The 20,196-nt window shown below is 36.2% G+C and overlaps 1 protein-coding gene across 2 annotated transcripts in view; it reads right to left on the bottom strand.

Annotated features, from left to right (window-relative positions):
• Positions 1 to 19,574, bottom strand: part of MRPL3 (mitochondrial ribosomal protein L3) — a 39,194-nt gene extending 19,620 nt beyond the window's left edge. The window contains exons 1-6 of one of the 2 annotated variants that reach the window (XM_021666622.2): positions 19,354 to 19,574; positions 18,129 to 18,313; positions 17,052 to 17,143; positions 15,087 to 15,185; positions 7,134 to 7,233; positions 4,744 to 4,804 (exon numbers count right to left, since the gene is read on the bottom strand). In XM_021666622.2, the coding sequence (XP_021522297.1) occupies positions 4,744 to 4,804; positions 7,134 to 7,233; positions 15,087 to 15,185; positions 17,052 to 17,143; positions 18,129 to 18,313; positions 19,354 to 19,445 (629 nt within the window). In that variant the 5' untranslated portion in view covers positions 19,446 to 19,574. Of the gene's footprint in view, positions 1 to 4,743; positions 4,805 to 7,133; positions 7,234 to 15,086; positions 15,186 to 17,051; positions 17,144 to 18,128; positions 18,314 to 19,345 lie in introns of both variants that reach the window. The other variant, XM_021666623.2, reaches the window with a different exon arrangement.
• Between the last annotated feature and the right edge of the window lie 622 nt (positions 19,575 to 20,196).

Genomic DNA, 20,196 nt, shown 5'->3' on the forward strand with positions numbered 1-20,196 from the left:
CCCCTTAATTTTTATTACTAATGATAACATTATCAAGTATTTATTTTTCTGTTTTGAGACCAAAGGGTAGCAAGAATTTAAAGGGCACCAACAACTTTAAAGTAGTAGATTATTCCTGAAAATGAGTTGTTTTAATCAGTCCAGACCTGTAGACAAGATTTTTAAAGTATCCTTCTTTCAGAAAGAAAAAAATATTTTAAGTACTTGAAATATTCTGACTTCAAATTTTAAGTAAATAAATAAATTCCAGATAGCCAGAAGAAAAATTACTTCAGGTATGCACTGTCATGAATTCAAAGTTTAGCAAGACACCTCGCAGGAAAGGGTCTCTCCATGCCATTATGAATGCATCATTACCATCGCTGCCCTTCAAGTCCTTTCAGAGAGATACCTACCACTGCTCCCTAAACAGCAGAATGCATCTTTAGTTTTCCTTTTGTTCTTTGTTTCATTCTTTTCTCATTGCTTCCTTTTTTTTTTTTTTAAACAAGTTCTAATAAGCACCACTAGAATTCAACAGAAAAAGAATGGGCTAAACGTCCTATGCTGAGGATAGAATCAATAGTCATACCTCAGCTTACTATTTATACATTATCTATAGTTGTTTCCTCTTCAAAACTGAGACTGAAAGAATGGGAAAACGTTAGACGCTAAACCATCATCTATTAAAAGTTACAATGGAATATAATTGCTACTACAGAACAAGAACATAAACTTTAAAAATGTACCAGGGTAGGGGTAAGGACAAAAGACATCATTATACATGCTAATTTAAAGATTTTATTTGGAATGAATTACATAAATTGCCATATTTTTAAGACTGGGCTTAATTATCTATTGATACCACAATAAAACTATGTAAAATTGTTCTGCTAGGCAGTTTTATTCATCAGATGTAAAAATATTTCCCATACAATCTAAATGAAATTTGTATTCTACCATCCTTTTGATGAAAAACTATTGCTGGTATTAAGAGTAAAAATTAAAATGAATTCTGGTAAATTATATATTCACCTCACATACTAACATGACACTGGAAAATTTACCTATTCATCTAGAGAATTATAACAAACATCAGTATATGTAAACACAATGTATCTTTCATGTAAGCAAGTTTCCTATTGCAATTTCATTTTAAAAGGAACATTTAAAAATTGTTAAGTATGTTCTCACTCATAAGTGGGTGTTAAACAATGAGAACACATGGACACAGGGAGGGGAACATCATACACTGGGGCCTGTCAGGGGGTGGGGCGCTGGAGAGGGATAACGGGGGAGGGGGGGTGGGGAGGGACAGCATTAGGAGAAATATCTAATGCAGATGACAGGGTAATGGATGCAGCAAACCACCATGGCGTGTGTATAGCTACGTAACAAACCTACATGTTCTGCACATGTACCCCAGAACTTAAAGTATAATAATGATTTTTAAAAAATTGTAAGTATGTCTTCAAGAAGCTATTACTGTTGATTACAGGCCACTTTTTAAAAAATTGTCTGCAGACAATTTCATTCCTGAGGTAGACAGATTCTACTAACACTATTTTCTTGAAATGTAGACAATGTTTGTTCCTTTTAAAAATTTTCTTAGTTATTTCTAAAGCACATTTAACTTAGCAATTAAAGCTAAAGGTATAAGGTAAAAAAACATTGAAAACAGTACTAAAAAATATAAAATTATTACAACATGAGAAAAATATGAAATTAAGAGATTGAGATATTTTTCTTTTCTAATGAAAAGATAACAAAGCCAATTACTAAACAGACTAGTTTTCAGTTTTATACTAACTAAAATGTAATAAATAGGCCTACTTTTATTGGCAATGCTGTGTTAATTACATGAAATTTGTTTGCTTTTAAACAAATGTTTATATGTTATAATTCGACCAGAGTTAAGGAAAGAAAGGCATTCTGAATTCTGTGCTAGGTAGAGGAGTGAGGAGAAAAAGTGGTTTAACTGACGATCTTCTATTTTCCAGTCCAGCGGTTCTCAATGTGTGTTTCTGGACCAGCAGCATCTACATCATGTGGAAACTTGGTAGAAATGCAAATTCTCAGGTATTAACCCCACACCTACAGAATCAGAAGCTCCATGGGTGGGGCCCATCAATCTGTGCTCAACTAACCCTTCAGGAGAATATAAAGCCCACTCAAGCATGAAAACCACTGCTCCAGCCTGTAAATCCATGTCCTTTCATCACCCCCTTAACCATGTCACTGCACATATTTTTCCCCTAGTGTTCACACTTGTAACAGGATTAATATCCAGAAGATAGAGCCCCAGAGTTCCAAAATGCATTAAGGAAAGAAGATAGAAGAGTTTAAAAATGAAAAAAAAGTTAAACAAATGCATGCACACGTATGTGTACATGTACACACATATGACAACACAGGGAGGTCAGCGGCAGAGAGGAGGCAGCAGCAACTAGGACTATATGCAGCTGGAAATACAATGCGGCACTCGGAGGACATTCAAAACAGCTCCAGATGAGAAGGGCAACGAATCCTATAAACCTACAAGCATTTAAAAGTACCTTACAGCAATAACAACATGTCAGTTACAAGAGCTATAGTTATTGGTAACATTTAGCAGAAGGTCAAATAAAGTCCAATTCATTCTCATGTAAGTTGTAAATACCACATGAAGGTATGCACACACATGCAAGGTAAACTCTGTCCCACTGTTAATACAGTAAAAGTTAAACAGAATACTGTATAGTAGCCCATATAATAATAATGGTGATCTTCTCAAATGGAGGTCCTCACTTCTCCAGAGTTGATGGTCACTACTTTAAATCCCAGGGCTAGTTATTCCAACTCTTATCAGCTACTTAATCCTAGAACTGGTGCATGGCTTTATACAATCTTGTTTTCTATGAAAATGATCTTACAAAAAACCAAAAAACAAGTGTTCTTCTACTACTTTACACTTACAAGAAGGTAGCTGAAGTTTTAAAAGTCACTTTTAAGAAGCCAAGGAAACCAAACAGAAGCATATGAGATGAAAGTATTTACTGAAGCTAGATAGGCATTTGAAAAGCTAGGCTCTAATCCAAGTTAGTCACCAGTCCAGCCACAAGGCAAATGTTAATAAAGGTTTCTGACTTTGCATGGATTCTTAGAATATCCCATTTGTTGTATAAAATACATAATGGAATTCACACATTAACTGTGTTTAAATTAACAAAATTACTATGTGGTATTTTATATGTAATAATTCAAAAAGTAACAAAATAATCTGATTTCCAACACACATACTTCCCCAACTAACCAAATCAAAGCTTTTAAGCTCCAATATTTTGAGTTCTTGCCAAAGGAAAGCAAAACAGAGTTACCAAGGAACCAGTGATTTCAGGGGTTCTTGTAACTAGGAACGAGTCCACGATTATCAGGAAGCAGGAAAAAAAAAGGGGGATAGGTTTACAATCTCTCTAAGAAGAAGACCCACCTTACTACCAATCTATCCCACATTTCATTTCAAAATAGCAAAATGAAGGTTATTAAAGCAGCTAGCAGCTTTTGCAATGGCCTATGTTTGAAACTAGGAAGAATGCATCTTAACTGTGTGATGGAAAGTGATACTAGCACTCACCCAGTTTATTTTGATAAAAGCTGCTCTGGCTCAGTCTCTGTGATTACAAACCTATCCCAGAGCACCTGTAAACAATGGCTTATTTTTCAGAGGGTTCCCAGTCAGAATAATCCCTGCAGCATTATCATGCAACAAAAAGCAGAAAACCGAAGCATCAAGAGAAATGAAATTATTATTTATGTACAAGAAACAAGATAAATGAACAACAGCTGATATTTGGAGTTTTGTTTAGCCTAGGTCCAATGGATTCCAATAATCTATACTGAACAGTTTCTATATAACAAGAGCTTGGCTATTTCATTCTATAGTGAGGTGACCTAAACAAATATTTGAAAAATGACTTCTTTAAGATGTAAATGTTTTCTAGATATTACATAGCCAGTACTGAACTGACCTAGGCCATTTGATACAAATGGTGAGGTATGAAAAAGCTACAGTACCAAAATAGCGCTACCCAGTCTTAATATCCCCCAAGTCAGCAATTCTGATAAAGTGACAACTCAATGTTGCTTCTACCAGATTAAACACTTAAGTGTTAAAAAAAAGTTTTTATGGGAGAAGTCTCATTTACACAGTACTGAGAAATCATGTCATGCTACTGAAGAGAAGTAAGGTATGACATTATTTCTTTTTCCAACTTCTGATAGGCTTTTTAGAGTCACAAAAACCTTTAGCGTTACTTTGGGGAAACCTTAAACACAACAGCCACTGTCACAAATACTATGTTTATAATTTAACTGTTACCTAGAATTAGAAAGAACAACCAATAACTAGACTACACAATAATCTCAAAAGAACTTAAACAGTATTGCTAACGTATTTTTCACCAAACTGCATGTTGTCATTGGTCTTCAAAACAGAATTAGGTCCAACTTCTGAAGAATCTGAATAATGTGACCTTTCTTTTAGCCCCATTTCAAGAAGCATATATCTCAATTTAAAAGCTATAACCTGAGATGAACTCTTTAAATACAACTAATTTGGCACAATTTAAAATCCAGTATAGTAGGTAGCATTAAAGAGCTGAATTAAGAATGAGAAGTATATTTATCTGTTATTCACTGACTTGAAAGACTGTACTTCTTTCACTTACTCTGTTCTCTCTTAATAGAGGAAACAAAAGGAAAAGATAACTTGCTATGAGGACTTACGTTTTGGCTGTGACGTCCACATACTGTCCAGGACGAAAATGAGCAGCATAGAGAGGCGTGCCTTATGAAAAGAAAATGAACAATCAATATGAAATTTCACAGCACAGAAACAACTTTATTCAACGTAAACTATATCCAGGAAGGCTTCTAGCTATCTGATTTCAAAAACAGTTAAGAGATTCTCTTCTGCAATTAGAAATTTCCAAACAATGAAATTATTCAACAAACATGTCTTTTGATTGATGATGTATGGGTCAGAACGATATGGCCCAGTACAAGGCACACAGTGCTAGGCTGAAGGCACCAGACCATACCTGACTGACAGACTGGTGCCTTCACGGAGACCAAAAGTGGTGCTAGTTCGAAATGAGTGATTCCCATGACATCACAATGTTCTTGCTGTTAAACACAGAAATCTGATGATTCTTGGTTGTTTTGCTGAATAACAGTATACTGAATTAAGATATATGTCTTGTTTTCACATAGGGAAAACAAAAACAACTAAAACATGTTGGGGCTTGATGAAATATCTTGCACACATTGGAGAAACAGGAAACAATTACTTGTACCCAAGTCCCTCATATGCTGGGTAATGATCATGGTATGTATAGCATCTATATAAAGCCTCTACATATCAGATTTTGGGTGACTACTTACTCATTGTACCAGTAACATATAGTCCTCCAGCTCACGCCTAGATATTTAGAATAGCAAAAAATTGCCTTTATACTCTTTTAATTTTATATAGAAACATTTACAAAACTAGTTGTATGCAAATAAAGTCTTACCTTAAACGCACCTGGGAAATATTATTTTAAAAAATTTTAAATTTTGTGACAAATCAAAGCCCTTCATAATATTGTTTACATAAACTTGAAACTAACATTTATGAGAACTATTTGGCAATTAATTAGCAAACATTTATAGGACACTTACAAATATGTGCAGCTACAAATTCAAGAATGTAAGACATGGCCCCCGACAGACAGAAATATGTTATCTTGGTGAAGAATAAACATTAACATCTTTAAATAAGATACACTTTTTTAAATGTCAGAAATCACTGTAGTAGAGAATGTAACTGAAATTTGATTATAGTTATAGTTTATTTAATATAAGCAATAAAGGGCTGTAGGATTTCAGGGGGGAACCTCCTTTAATTTAGGACCCAACTTGGATTTATATAGGCAGAGAAAAACCTTGAATGAATGCAGAGATTTAATCATTCCACATTATCTACATATTATCAAAACATCATACTATCACCCCATATGTATATATAATTATGATTTGTCAATCAAAAATAGTATTAATTTTTAAAAAAATTAAAAGTGACCTTTTATGAGGTCAGAAATCAGAACTGACTCTGGACTCACAAAAATTTTTACATGAATCGAGCTACAGCAAGTTAATGTGGGCTTAATTTTATCTTTACGATAAACATAAACAAAGAGTTTAAGAAAGTTAGATGTGTTAATACCAATAAGAATATTAAAAAGTGCTTCAGAACTGTCTATACAACCAAATATTTTAGAATTATCTCTTTATATTTAAAGTATTCCCATTATAAACTATTCTAATATACAATGAATTAAGTACCTCTACTAATTTTTATATTTGTTTAATTCCCTTTACTTTGCCTTAAAATTGCAAAACCTTAACCTCAAAGAATACTTTTAATTCTACCTTATATCAAGGCTGATCCTCTGTCACACCAATAAGAGCCTACTGCAACTATATTTTACTTCAAGCAGTTCAGTTCAGATATTAAATACCAAATCTTAAAACAGCATTCTACTACGATCTTCTTGTCAGAACTCAAGTTCAGAGATCAGGGAGCTTTTCTGAAGTTCAGACATCGAAATGTTGTATTTTGCTAACCATATGAACCAATGTAATCATAGGACAAATCTTTACTCTTTTGACATTCCTTGGATTAGGCAAAATACCTTGGAATTTTTAAGTAAGAATCTTTACATTGAGGTGTTATGGTTGGTCCCTTCTGTTATATTTTCTTGAGTTCTTCTATCTAAGCAAGAACCTGGCTATTTTTTAGGAATGCCAGGCTGTGAACAGTAATCTCTGAATTTTAAAAGTTGTTGTATTTCTTTGAGGTGGCTTTTTAAAATGTTAAATTCTCTCTACATTAAAAACCAAAGTATTCCTCCCTCTTTCACAGAAAGCGAAGAGTTCTCTACAGGTTTTTCTACTTAAAAAAAAAAAAAAAGACTTGTTTGCTCCTAGTGATTAAATCAGATATGGTTTTTTCATTTAAAAACAAGTGTTTGAGACTTTGCATTTTAGATGTGGCTTTATTGAAAGGGATGACATTAAACAAATCTAATATTTGGGTATTTTTACCTCCCGCCTCTCCCTGACCCTCAGATTACCTGGTTTAAGTGCAGCATTATCTGTTATACGAAAGATTTTAACTTTCTGTTTTGGCGGCAATCCAAGTTCTCGGTAAAATTCCAATATGTGTGTAGGTTTCTAGAGGAAAAGCAGCACATATAAGTAATACATTGAAAATGAAGGTGGAATTGAATGCATAGAGATCTAAACCAAGTTATTAATACCCCAGAAAATAAATCAAAGCATACCTTATTCCTTAATGAACAAAGGGCACCCAATTCCCCTTGTTTAAGGTAGGTGAGATTTATAGCTATATGTTATTACATCTCCGTGAATAACCTTATTTAGATTCCAACCATGTACATAGTGTTCAAATATAGTACACTAGGAAAGACCTCTGTTCTGCAGAAAAATAAAGAGTTGTGCTCATATTTAAATTCCGACTAGGGACTGTCTGTATCAAGAACCTCAACCTCAAAAAATCAACTCTGCCTATTCTGCGCTTATTCTCAACTGGAAGAAAATATGGTATGTTATATTAAAATGTTATGTTCACAAACTTCAGAATCTCAAATGTGGCCTGGCCAATCTACATATCTCTGGTTAAATCATTTTCACATTCTCTAAGGAAACTATGTCACATCTTTTTCTAAAATCTTCAGCCGTTTCCTCTTCCTCCTTTGAGTTCATCAAGTCAAAGAATTAAGAGAACTTCCCCATGCTGTTACCAAATCAAACCGTCTATACCAGCACTTATATATTAATACCATTATCCTCCCACCCTACTCTAGGTTACACGAGATGCACATGAAGAGCTTTTAGAAAATGCCAATGCCAAGGGCACTCTGCTTAAGAGACTGTAACCTCACTGTCTGGTGTGGGGTCCAGGCACTGCTAATTTTCAAGCACCTTACATGATTTCTATGTCAAAATGGGGTTAGAAATCATGCTGCTAGATGAACTTTCCATACTTTTATTAAAAGCACTAATTCCCATCCCTTCTCACCTATCAATGGTTTCCTCCTGAAATTGTCCCCACTCTATTCTAAAGATATTTTCATTTTTTCCCCTTTCTATTGGAACTTTCCTATCACTATATAAACATGTCACAATAATTCACAGATTAAAACAAACTTTTTCTTGACCACATATTCTTTAGCTAATTTATCTGTTCCCCCTTACAGCAAAGCTCCTTGAAAGACTTGATGAGTCTACTCTCTCCTCCCATTCTGTGAACCCAGTTTAATCAGGCGCTTTCAGCCCCTAGCACTCAATGGAAAGTGCTTGTCATCCACCAAAGATCTCCATATGGTCAACCACACTGGTTGATAGTCACTTTACTGAATCTAACAGCAATGCTTATAACACAAGTCACCCACTATCTCTATGCAAGACTTTCTCTCGGCTTCCAGTTACCACTCTCTCAGTTCTCATATATGTGAATATCCCCACATTTCTAACTTCAATTCCAAATTCTACTTTGAACTATAATTCATATGTCCAACTGCCAAGTCATTATCTCCACTTCAATGTCATATAGAAACTTAAGCTTAATGTGTCTAAAACTGAACTCAACTCCGTTCATCAAGCCAGCCCTTCCCTGGCCTTCCAAATTTCAATAAAAAAGGTAACTCCATAATGCTTCTATTTAGGACAAAAATTTTGTAGTCACCCTTGATTCTTTTCTTCTTCACATTCCACGTCCCATTCATCAGCAATTCCTCCAGACTATTTAAAAATGCAGTCCACACCAACCACTTACCATCTCACCCAATGTCAACCCTCATCCACTGTCTTCTGCCTGGATTATTTAAACAGCCTCCTAACTGGTCTCCAAACTTCCAAACTCCTGACTCTCTGGCCTGTTCTCAATTCACAGGCTGGCATTATCATTTTAAAACTTGAGCTGTATCATATTTATACAGTGTCTTCTACCTCTTGCAGAATCAAGTCCTAAGTCCTTACCATGGTTTAAAAGGTTCTACACAATCTGACCTCATCTTTTACTCTACTCCTGAATCACCCTGCTTTAGAAAAAATACACTCCCTTATTGGCCCAAGAACACATCAAACACCGGCCTCAAGACCTTTGCACATCCTATTGCCTCTGCCTAGAATGCTTTTCTGCCATATTTTTGCATGACTAGCTCCCATACGTATTCAGGTATCCATCAAAACATCAACTTATCTAATTACTCAATCTGAAATAGCACCATTTTTTGTCACTTATCCCGTCAGACTTATTATTTTATTAAGGCATATTATTTTATTAATATCAGTTTTTAAGCATACCAGGAAACTTCTGAGAAAAGTCCTTTACATTTTTAGTACTACCCTTCAAAGCATTTATCTCCACGTGTCATGACACACATTTTTTACTGTTTCTATGTCTTCAATGACAGCAGTGCCCAACCTTTTTGGTACCAGGGACTAGTTTCATGGAAGACAATTTATCCACAGACCAGTGGAGGCAGCAAGAAAAGTAGTTCCCGAAGAAACTGTTCCACCTCAGATTATCAGGCATTAGAATCTCATAAGGAGCATGCAGCCTAGATCCCTTGCATGCACGGTTCACAGGAGGGTTCATGCTCCCATGAGAATCTAAGGCTGCCACTGATCTGACAGGAGGTAGAGCTCAAGTGTTAACGAATGCTCAGTCATCTGCCGTTCACCTCCTGCTGTGTAGTCTCCGGTTCCTAACAGGCCACAAAGCAGTCTGCAGCCCAGGGGTTGGGGACCCCTGTTCTATGCAACAGCCTCCCCATTTCACCCCCAAACCTACCCAAATGTAAGTTTCCTGAAAGCAGAGACTTGCTTTAGTTGCTGCTATATCCCCAGCTCCTGGTAGATCCTGCTGTCTGCTCTCCACCCCTGCCTTCTGTTCTGCTATTGTAAATATCACTACAATCCGTGTCATTAAAAACAAAACCTATGGACATCTTCTTTTCTTATAATTCCTGGGTCTTCCCCTCATCTTAATTCTTACGACTCGATATAGATTGCTATAGGACTTGACAAAAAAGTTATACCCCTTTATATTTCCTGAAGAGTGCCTCTTTCATCACAATATAACTAACATAGGTATATCTATTTTCCTGCTCTTCTTTCTCTCTCAACTGTCTAACCATAAAGAAACTGCAGGCCCCCAGTGGCTATGGTACTCTATATATGCTTACTTCTATCTATCTGCACCACTCTCTTCAGCTGTGATTTCCTCCCTACTCTGCATCTCCAAAGCTTCAAAGTTGAGGAAGAGGGAAGAGCAGGTAGATATACCTCTGTTGGTTTTATTCTGGTGAAAGAGGCACTCTTCACATTGGGAAATATAAATACATGTCTTTAGTACTAAATTCAGTTATATTTCCTATTCAGACCTCTCTCTGAGCAGCCTTACCAGAGCACATTGCTCCTTTGTCTATAACAACACTAGCCACTGAATGTATCTCAATTATTGTCCATATCACAAATACTTAGCTACTCACATGTTGGTCAGCATGCTGACCTGTGAGCACCTGGATAGTAGAGGCTGTTTTTCATTCATCTGTGTCTCTAGCTTTATAGCTAAGCACAGTAGCAGGGACAAATGGTAAAAAGAAACAGAAGATAAAGGACAGGCATCCATCTGGGTGTAAAGTTTGTCTAACTCCTCCCACTTTTCTATTCTGCTGCATCAGTTCTTGGAACACGACATTACTGTGTTTGTGGTCTCTATCTTCAGGTCTAGTTACTGTAAAATTATAGGCCTAAAATATGTATCATGACTTACTCTGAGGATGAACAAATTGGCAAGAAGCTAAACTATTATAAAACCAAACCAACAGTTACTCATAATTTTAAAGCAAAAATAGCAACAACTGAAAAACCCTAACTAACTCAAGATGACACTGATAATAACAAAGTGTCCTCCCCCCAAATTCCAATGGAGTGCTTGCATGGTCAGACTTGCTTGTAGAACATGTGAATATTCAGTAAACTTTAGTTACTTGCTCAGTTTAAAATGTAAACCATTAGTACCCCTTTATAACTTACTCAGTTGCCTATAGGTGACAAGAAATTGGGTGGCACTGGCCTGTAAGCACAGAACTTAAATTTTTGTATCAGTCTACAACTTAATAAGAATCTCCCTGGAGCTCTCCAGTGGAGCCATACAACAAATGCCAAGAAGCTCTACTTTGATGTCCACTGAAAACTATTTTATATGTCATAGAGTTTTCCCAAGAAGCTAACTTTTCCTCCAAAAGAATGATAACACAAATTCATTCCAATCATTCTCTATGGTTTTATTTCCCACACGCTGAAATCTAACACTAACACCCAACACCACTATTACCAAGTCTCCTGCTTTTCATCTTCAATTATACTCACTTCTGCAATAGCAGCAAACACAAAATTTTCATTTAACAGTAGGGATCCTTGAAATTATTTTCCTGATGTATCAAATTCAGATTTAATAAATTTTAGAATAGACTTCAAGTTTATTTTTGACATTCACATATTCCACATGATTTTAAAACCATATTATTATTTTGTTAATGCCAAGTTTAAGCATATATGGAGGCTTCTGAGAAAAATCCTTTACTTTTTTAGTAATACAAAACAGACAATATAAACATCTCAATCTAAGTAACTTTTTAGACTAAACCATAAATAGAACCAAGGTAAAACATACTTCTTAATTATCATCCAATTTCACTAATAGTGAGTACTTTTTTCTTTTAAAATCAAAATATTATAAAACTAATTAGGTATCAGTCAGGAGGAAAACCAAATGCTCAAGTAGAGTTAAAACCAGAAGCAGTGTAAAAGACTTTTTTTTTTCTTTGTCAAGCTTCTAAATACGTAAATCATTTCAAAAGGCAATTTAAAAGACTGACAGTATTGTCACACTTGAATAATCCCATCTATGAGGTTGCATTCTTTCCCCTCACTTCAAAGTTCTCTGCAATTATCCTTCCCACAATGAAAATGCCTCTGCTCCTAAGATGAATTGATTTAATCAATGTTTAGGGCCACTTGACTTACTCATTCAAAAACACTATGTACCACAACAGTTTTTATTTATAATAAGGTACAAAATAAAAACGGCAACGTAGTCTAATTTTTTGGAGGTATAAATTCTTTACAGATTAAAAAAAAAGTTCTAACACTATCATAAAAAAACTGATTTAATTATTTCCAAATGTTGATATATGAAATTTTATATTCATAGGTCTTCATTTTTTAAAAAATCCTCTATAATCAATTTGCATTTTCTCTGAGAGCTATAGTATGGAAGTCTGTATACTTTTAGTTTCAAAACTGTTTTTCATTTTCAAACAAAAATGCTTTACTTACAAAGTTAAAACTTCATTTTCACATTTCATTCTGAATAAAGGTCAGTTTATAGACAAGGCATTTTCTTGATATTGTAATAAATGTTATTTGGACTCAGAAATTTTATATCTTGAAGAAATCACACAAGAAGGGCCTTTGCAGTACTTTCTATGCTAGAGAAGTGAAATTTATGTAAATTAAGTGGGTCAAAATCCACTGCAACATTAGAACACAACATCCAAATCACCCTGCTGTGCTATACAACCACTGAAGAGAATAAGGCTATCAGAATAAGCTAAAGAGAAAATGTATGAACAGCTTCAAATATGAAAATGCAGTACCTAACATTTCTATAATTTTTAAATTATTACTAAGTTATAGTAATACTCTAAGTATTTTCATAAAATTTTGATTATAACACATCTTCATCACTAAGTAAAATAGAGTAAACTGAGCTCCCATGTACTTTTTTCCCCCAGAGTTGTTCTTGAGAATGAAAATCTTCAGAATACCAATGTGAGACTTTCAGAACTGAAAGATAATTTAGAGACCATCAAGTCCTATTCTCTTTTTTATGAGTAAGAAAATAGATGTTCAAAAGATGAGTAAAGGGGACCTAAAGGTAGAAATCAGGATTAGAACTCAACCCCTCTGATCCCATATCACTGGATTTCTCACCACCTCATATTTCAGAGGGAGCACTCTTTACAGACCTGCTGGGAATGGATTACCTAGCATGCTTGATTTAGAAATATCAAGGTCATGAAGTCATCAATTTACAAAACTGGTAATGAAAATGAAGATGATGACGCTAGTCATCACAAAAACACAGAAGTACAATCAATTAGAAAACAGTGGCATCTATCAAACCAAAGAATTATTCATATGAAGGCTGGTACATATTAACACATTTTTAAAAAGTCAAACACTTGATTTTTTTTTAAAGTTCCCATAACTATCTCATTGTACTTTATAATTACTAGGGAGTTATTTGAAACCTAAGTTTGTTAGTCAATAAACTGTCAAGAACGGCAGGATAGATATTACTATAAAGCTTTAAAGAAAAATAAATGGACTATACTACCATAATATTCAAAATAGCTAACTTCTCTAACACAAAACAAAATAAACCATGTCACAGATTCCAATGACTTCCACCACCACTCACTGACCAATCAATGTTTCTCACCATTTATAGAACTATGATTTCCTGTAAACACCTCAAACATCTCTTTCCTCCAAAGCTTCCCTTATTGTTCCTATCCCAGGGTACGGCATCTGCATTGACCTAGCTGGATCCTCCCACCCATTCCTTTCCAATCCCTGCACCTTCCACTCTCAATGCAACTGCCTTGCTTCTAAAGGCCCTTATCAACTCTCCCCCGGTCTCTTAGAACAATCTCCTAAAAAGTCTTCCCTCCTATCAGATTTTTTAAATTTTAGTTAATTAATTCAACAATTTGAACAACTTACTGACCTAAACAATTTAGAAAGCTCCTCAAAGTCTACAAGATGAAGTCTGAACTCCTTCACACACCACACATTTCCTTTCAGTTCTCCCTGGGAAACCTCCTGGGATTTTCCCTAGCAGAACTGGCTGTCTCCGGTTCTGCGCTCCTTGGATTTATAGTATTGTACTGGGATGGCTGGTTTATTTCCGCACTAGCCTATGAGCTCCCAGTGGGTAGATATCAAGACACAGTTAAGTAAGGCTCTGGAGTCTGTCACTCTGCCTCTTCTTACCAGAGGGTGACTTTGAATGAGTTTGTTAACTGTGTTAGCCTCAGAGGCTGAAAACTTTACATAAAGTAACAAATGAAAAAGGTCTAATGCTTATGCACCTGGCATGTAATAAATGTTCAATAAAAGTTAACTATGATAAGAAAGTAGAGTAGTCAGTAGGTACACAATAACAACCTGATAGTTTTGACAGTCAGAGAGTATGGGTTGTATCCTAATTTCTGCCATGTTCATTTCATAAACAATTTACAATGAAAAAAATAAGCAACGTATTGTAGTAAACTGAAAGATGTTTAGTGAAAACCATCACCATTTCAAGAAAGATTTTCTGGTTTTAGTTATTTAATACAGGATACTCAATGGGCAGCTTTTCCAAACTTAAAACTACAAACTCAGTACTCTTCTTAGGAAAAAAATGCTTGATTAAAAAATCTGATGTGGGTTCTTATACAGCTTTCTCCCAAAAACTGAAAGCTCCTTATAGAATACACAAAATTAATTTCCACATGCTCTTTGTGTCAAGAATTAAGACAATTTTCCATAGGAAGAAAGTGAAATGAAATATAAAACAATAACAAAATAACCAAATCTACTGAGTGTCTATTATATTCCAGGCACATTTGAAAAACCTAATTTAATCCTTGTGATAAACCTATTAGGGAAGTAGTATTTTTATTCCCATTGTACAGATGTACAAACACTACAGCTTTGAGAGGTAAAATTACCTGTTCCAGATATAGGGAGAGGTATCAGAACAAACTCAAAAGTCTTCCAGACTCCTGGGCAAAATGGCTGTGCCAGACTGCCTCCCCCAAATACACAATTACCTCACAAACAAATGCAAGTTTGTGGCTGTGGAACAATCTCAAAACATAAACTCATCCAGATTTGAAACTAACGAAAAATGCAGTATTCTAGCTATGAAAATACATCCTTACATGAAAACGTGATACAGTTTTTCCTCCGACAGACAGGGCTGCCATTTTTCCATCATGGTTTTCCTTTGAAATATATTTTAGGACGTGACAGTCTTGTACCTAAAAACAAACAAACAAAAAACAAACTAAGCATGTGCCAATATATATTTTAACATCACAAACCAGCCACATTGAGACTTTAGGACAAATAGGAATTCCCTACAGTTACTTACCTCATCTTTCCTCTAACACCAACCACATCTTAAAAACATAAATCTTTAAAGGAAATGATTAAATACAACATACAGAAAAGAACATAAATATATGACAAAATGAGTATAAACAAAATGTACATGTAACCACTACCCAGTTCAAGAATTAAAATCCCAAAAGCCTGTGTGTGTCTCTTCCCAATCACCAACTCATGTTTTTACCCCAGAGCAGGAGTTCTCAAAGTATGGTCACTAGACAAGCAGTGTTAGGATCCCCTGAAAACTTAATAAAGATGCAGATTCTCAGGCCTCAATCCAGACCTAATGAATCAGAATCTTTGTGTTTTAGAAGACCTCTAAGTGATTCTGAGGTTCACTGAAGTCTGAGAAGCACTGCCCTAGAAATAACTCTTGACATTTATGGTAACCATTTACTTTTTTTAAATAATTACTGTATGTGAAAGTATTGCTTAATAATATATTTAGAATTGCCTGTTTAAACTTTATGTAAATGGAATCAGATTTTACCTACTCTTCCATGTCTCACTTCACTCAACATATTTGTAAGGTTCATCTATACGGTGTGTAGCTCTATTCTGTTCATTTTCATTGCCGTACAGCATTTCACTATGTGAATATAACATGATTTGTTTACCTGTTCCACTGTGGACAGACACTTGGGTTATTTCCAGTTTGTTGGGATTAAGTGTGATGCTACTGTTCAAGTTTTCTAGTAATACTTCGGAGTGGAACTGCTAGACTACAAAGCTTACCTGTCTCAATTTTGCCACATAATGCTAAAGTGTTTTCCAAAATGGTTTTGTACCAATTTACAATCTCACCAGCCATTCCTGAAAGCACCCCCAGTTTCTTCAGAGTTCACAAAACTATTGTCTTATACTTGATCATTGAGAGCCAATAATAATTTGCAAAGGGTCTACAGATTCTTTGTGCCTTATTAGCACTCCAAAGCACTTAGGTGCATGAGCTCTTTAATAATCATCACCTGTATCATTACTTGCCTAAGACTAAGCCCCAAAGATCAACTGAGTTCAAAGTGATTTGGGAAATGATAATTTCTTATCAGTGATCTTTCTACAACAATAAAATAACAATAATAAAAACAATATTAGCTGATATTTAGTGGACACTTAACATTGTTTCAAGTACCTGACATTTATCATCTTGTGCAATCTATACAACAATCTTTTGAGGTAGGTCATAATTATTTCTTTTACAGAATAGAGTATCTTTTACAGATGAGGTGCAGTATTCTAAGGAACACAGCCAGCAAGTGGCAAAATCAGGACTGCAACTCAGGTATTCTGGTCTCAGGACTCACATTCTCATGTGTTAGATTATAGCTTATTTTAGTGAACAAAATACAGCTTCACCAGACAAGAGTATTATATTCTGTTGCAAAAAGATCAAAACTGTAATTTGGAGTTGAAAGAACTCCATAAAAGAAAATAAAATGGGAGTGAGATTTTTTCCTATTATGAAGTAAACAAGTGGATCTGTAAAAAGCTAGGTTATACTTAAAAAAACAATTCATTGCTCCCGTTATCCCAACACCAGTATCAGAAGGTCATTGCTCAGGCAAGGGTCAGAACATTCCTGAAACCATCATAAGTTCTTTAATACTATTTATGTTCAACATTACCCCTTTCTTCACCATACAGTTCCATGTTTCAGGATACAAATGCTTGTTAAGGTTTACACAAACAGATCTTGGAACACATATATATCCCTTATGTCTCTGTTTCTTTCTTACCTGAAGTAATGTGACCACGTGCCTCTGACCATCCTTAGTCCACAAAGGCATCATGCCCAGCTTCACGGCAACAAGGCCAACTCTAGAGGAACCTGGCAATTAAAACCAAAGCAATGTGAACAAAAGCTTTTTCAATATTTGCCAACATGATGAAATTGTTTTTCCTATAACAGGTTTCACTATGAGGAGCAGGCATGTAAGAAATATGCTAATATATTCACAGAGTAAAATACGACTGTTCTTTACAGATGTGCCTTCAACCATGCCTGGCATGACACTGGTACTCAACAAATATTTGTAAAATGAACAAATATAAATGTATGAAATAAAGAAAATAGATAAGTTAGAAATAATGGCATTCATATAGGGCATGATAAATTCATCATTTTGCTTTCCTAATATCAATTCTTATCCAACTTTATTCATTAGAAAACATCTATCACTCAAACTCTAAGAAGACAGCTGAGGCTATAGAGATGCCACAACTGGTCATATATTGCTAAAATGTCACTCTACAAAACACTTAGATTTCTTGCATAAATTGGTAAAGTTGCCTAAGAAGTTTTGTTAAGTATCCAATTCAACTGTCACAATAAACCCTAACCAGGGACCACACACTCAATAGAAAAGGCCTTATTCTTCTTGGTCTGGCCATACATGGGTTTAGCAACCTACTGGACACAAAGAACGGATTCAGGGGTTATTATGCTTGCCCAAACTACAGTGCTAGAGCATCCCAACTGAACATCAAAGCAATTTACATCATACTCTTCCAGCCTTTCTTTCTCGACTTATATTCTTTTTAGCTGAGGTAAACAAGAGAATGTATGCAGAATGATTCTCCTTTCACCTATAAAACAGCTTCTCAAGGAGGTCTTTATTAATCACCAGACATTCACTAAAACTAGACTAGGAAGTTGGAAATAAACTCGCAAAAACAAACCACAATAAAACAGACATAGCACGTGAAAAATAAATTCAAGAAATGATAAATTTATCAAGCAGTCACTAGATTTTAAATGTGTCCAGCCACACAATAATTAGGAAATGAGAGCCCATCAAATACAAAATAATCACCTGGTTCCCAAGGATGTATAGGCCACGGTTCATCTTTCAGAGGACATAGTTTACTTGCTAACTGGGCTTTATCTTCAGCAGAGACCAACTGCTTAATGAATGGGACATTTTCTTCAGAAAGATGCTCATCCCACCAAGTAACACTCTTTCCATGAAGACTTCTAACAAAAAGCCAGAGATGTGTTCTATAAAAAGGAAAATTAAAAAAAAAAACAAAACCACAATTTAAAAACTTCCTCCATTTAATACAGAAAAGGGAAGTCACAAATTGTAAAGTGTAGTCAGGGCCTTAGGAAAGGGCTTGGATTCTGTACACCTTTTTTCCATCCCTCCAAACTCTCCCTCACCGTCCCCCCCACCCCCAACATTCCTTCTGATAAGGCTCACATTTAAACTGTTAGTGGTTACCCTGGAGAAAAAAAATTTTCTCCTCGCAGGTAAAAAGATGCCCCTCTCCACTTCCGCCGAAAAACCCAGTTCTACATATAGACATGAGAAGCCACTAACCCATGTGAACATGTACCTAATAGTTTTACATTCAGTGGAGGTGGCAGAATGTGGCATACTGATCTTTGTGTAATAAGCTCACCTCCTCCCTGCAATGACATGGCCTAGGTTCAAAGAACTGAAGAAACTGGGTGTGCAAAGTTAAAAGATACAAAAAAGGCATAACCTACGAACAGGTGAACGTACCAACAAAGACCTTAGTGAGTAGAGATCAGGAAGAAGGGGTTTAATTCTTGCATGGAGGGTAAAAACAGAAGTAAAGCTTTCTGCAGTCTACTCTCCTTTTGTAGTTAGGTAAATTTAGGTTAGATTCCCAAGTTTCCACATATTAGCTGAGTAGTTTTGGGCGAATTAACTCCCCTCTCTAACCTTTAGTTTTATCTGTAAACCTTAGTTTGCAGACGTGAGGCTACATGAGATAAGGTACCTAATACACACAGCAGGATACTTAGTACCTAGCAAACACTCACTAATTGGAAGATATAATTGCTACTAATAGCATTTGCTGCTAGTGGCTGGCTCATAAGCGTTTTTTAAAAATCACCACTTCAATCCCTTAGAACGTGCTTCCTTAGATTAGCGGCCCTTATTCCTCGGTGTCCCACGTCTGAACCAGAGCCCGTTCCTCCTCCACCCAAGGGAAGCCCAACTGCATCTGGCCATTCCACTGCTCCAGGATGCGGCTGTGCACGTAGGAGACTCTCACACACCTTCCTACCTGTTCCCCGGGCCCAGAGCAGCACCCAGGCCGTCCCCGACTCGACCCAACACCTGGGCGCCGACCTGCGTCAGCAGCCTCCAACCCGGCATGGATTAGCCGAGGAGGACGACTTCCAGGCGCCCAGCCAGTTTGCTTTCAGGGCGCCCCAACACCACCGCCACGCGGACGCTGCGGCCGTAGGGGAGTCGTCGCAATGGCTGCCAGCAAATGCCCTCCGCGACGGAAAGAGAGCCTCCGGAGCCACTTCCGGTCCATTTTACAATGAACTCCGGGCGCTGGAATCACTCCCCGGAAACTAGAGTTCCGCTTCCACTGTAGTCCTACTTTGGATCTGAGTTGGAGTCGGTAGGGTGGGCAGGACTGACTCGCCTCTCCAGCGGTAAAATGAAACGGGATGTTCAGAGTTTACATTTTAGAAGAATAAGGACAGACTTCCTGAGGACGCTAAGGAAAATTAAAACACTTCTAAGTAGTGCCCATTGTGGGGCCACTCATTATGCTAAGCAACATTTGATAATTCTGTATTTCTTAATCATAAAAAACGGTCCTGAAAGGAAGTAGTTATTTTTCTATTATAAATGAAGAAACGGACTTGGAATTTAGGTGCTGGTCCAAAACAACACATCTGGCAGAGGAGCAGAGTTGGCCCTGAAACAGGGTTGGCATGTATTAGCAATAGACTACAGCCATAGAAATGATGTATGACTTCCAGGGCTGGATCATAAAACATACTGTTACTTCAGATTTTGTCTCTTGTATTGTTTCCTATGGTGAAAACAAGCCATCATTTCCTGCAAACACTCAAACAGCTCTGCGGAGAGGACCATATAAAGAGGAATC

This window comes from Aotus nancymaae, unplaced genomic scaffold (assembly GCF_030222135.1).
Source record: "Aotus nancymaae isolate 86718 unplaced genomic scaffold, 86718_ANA_hifiasm-v0.15.2.pri h1tg000019l, whole genome shotgun sequence".
In the NCBI taxonomy this organism is placed as follows: domain Eukaryota; kingdom Metazoa; phylum Chordata; class Mammalia; order Primates; family Aotidae; genus Aotus; species Aotus nancymaae.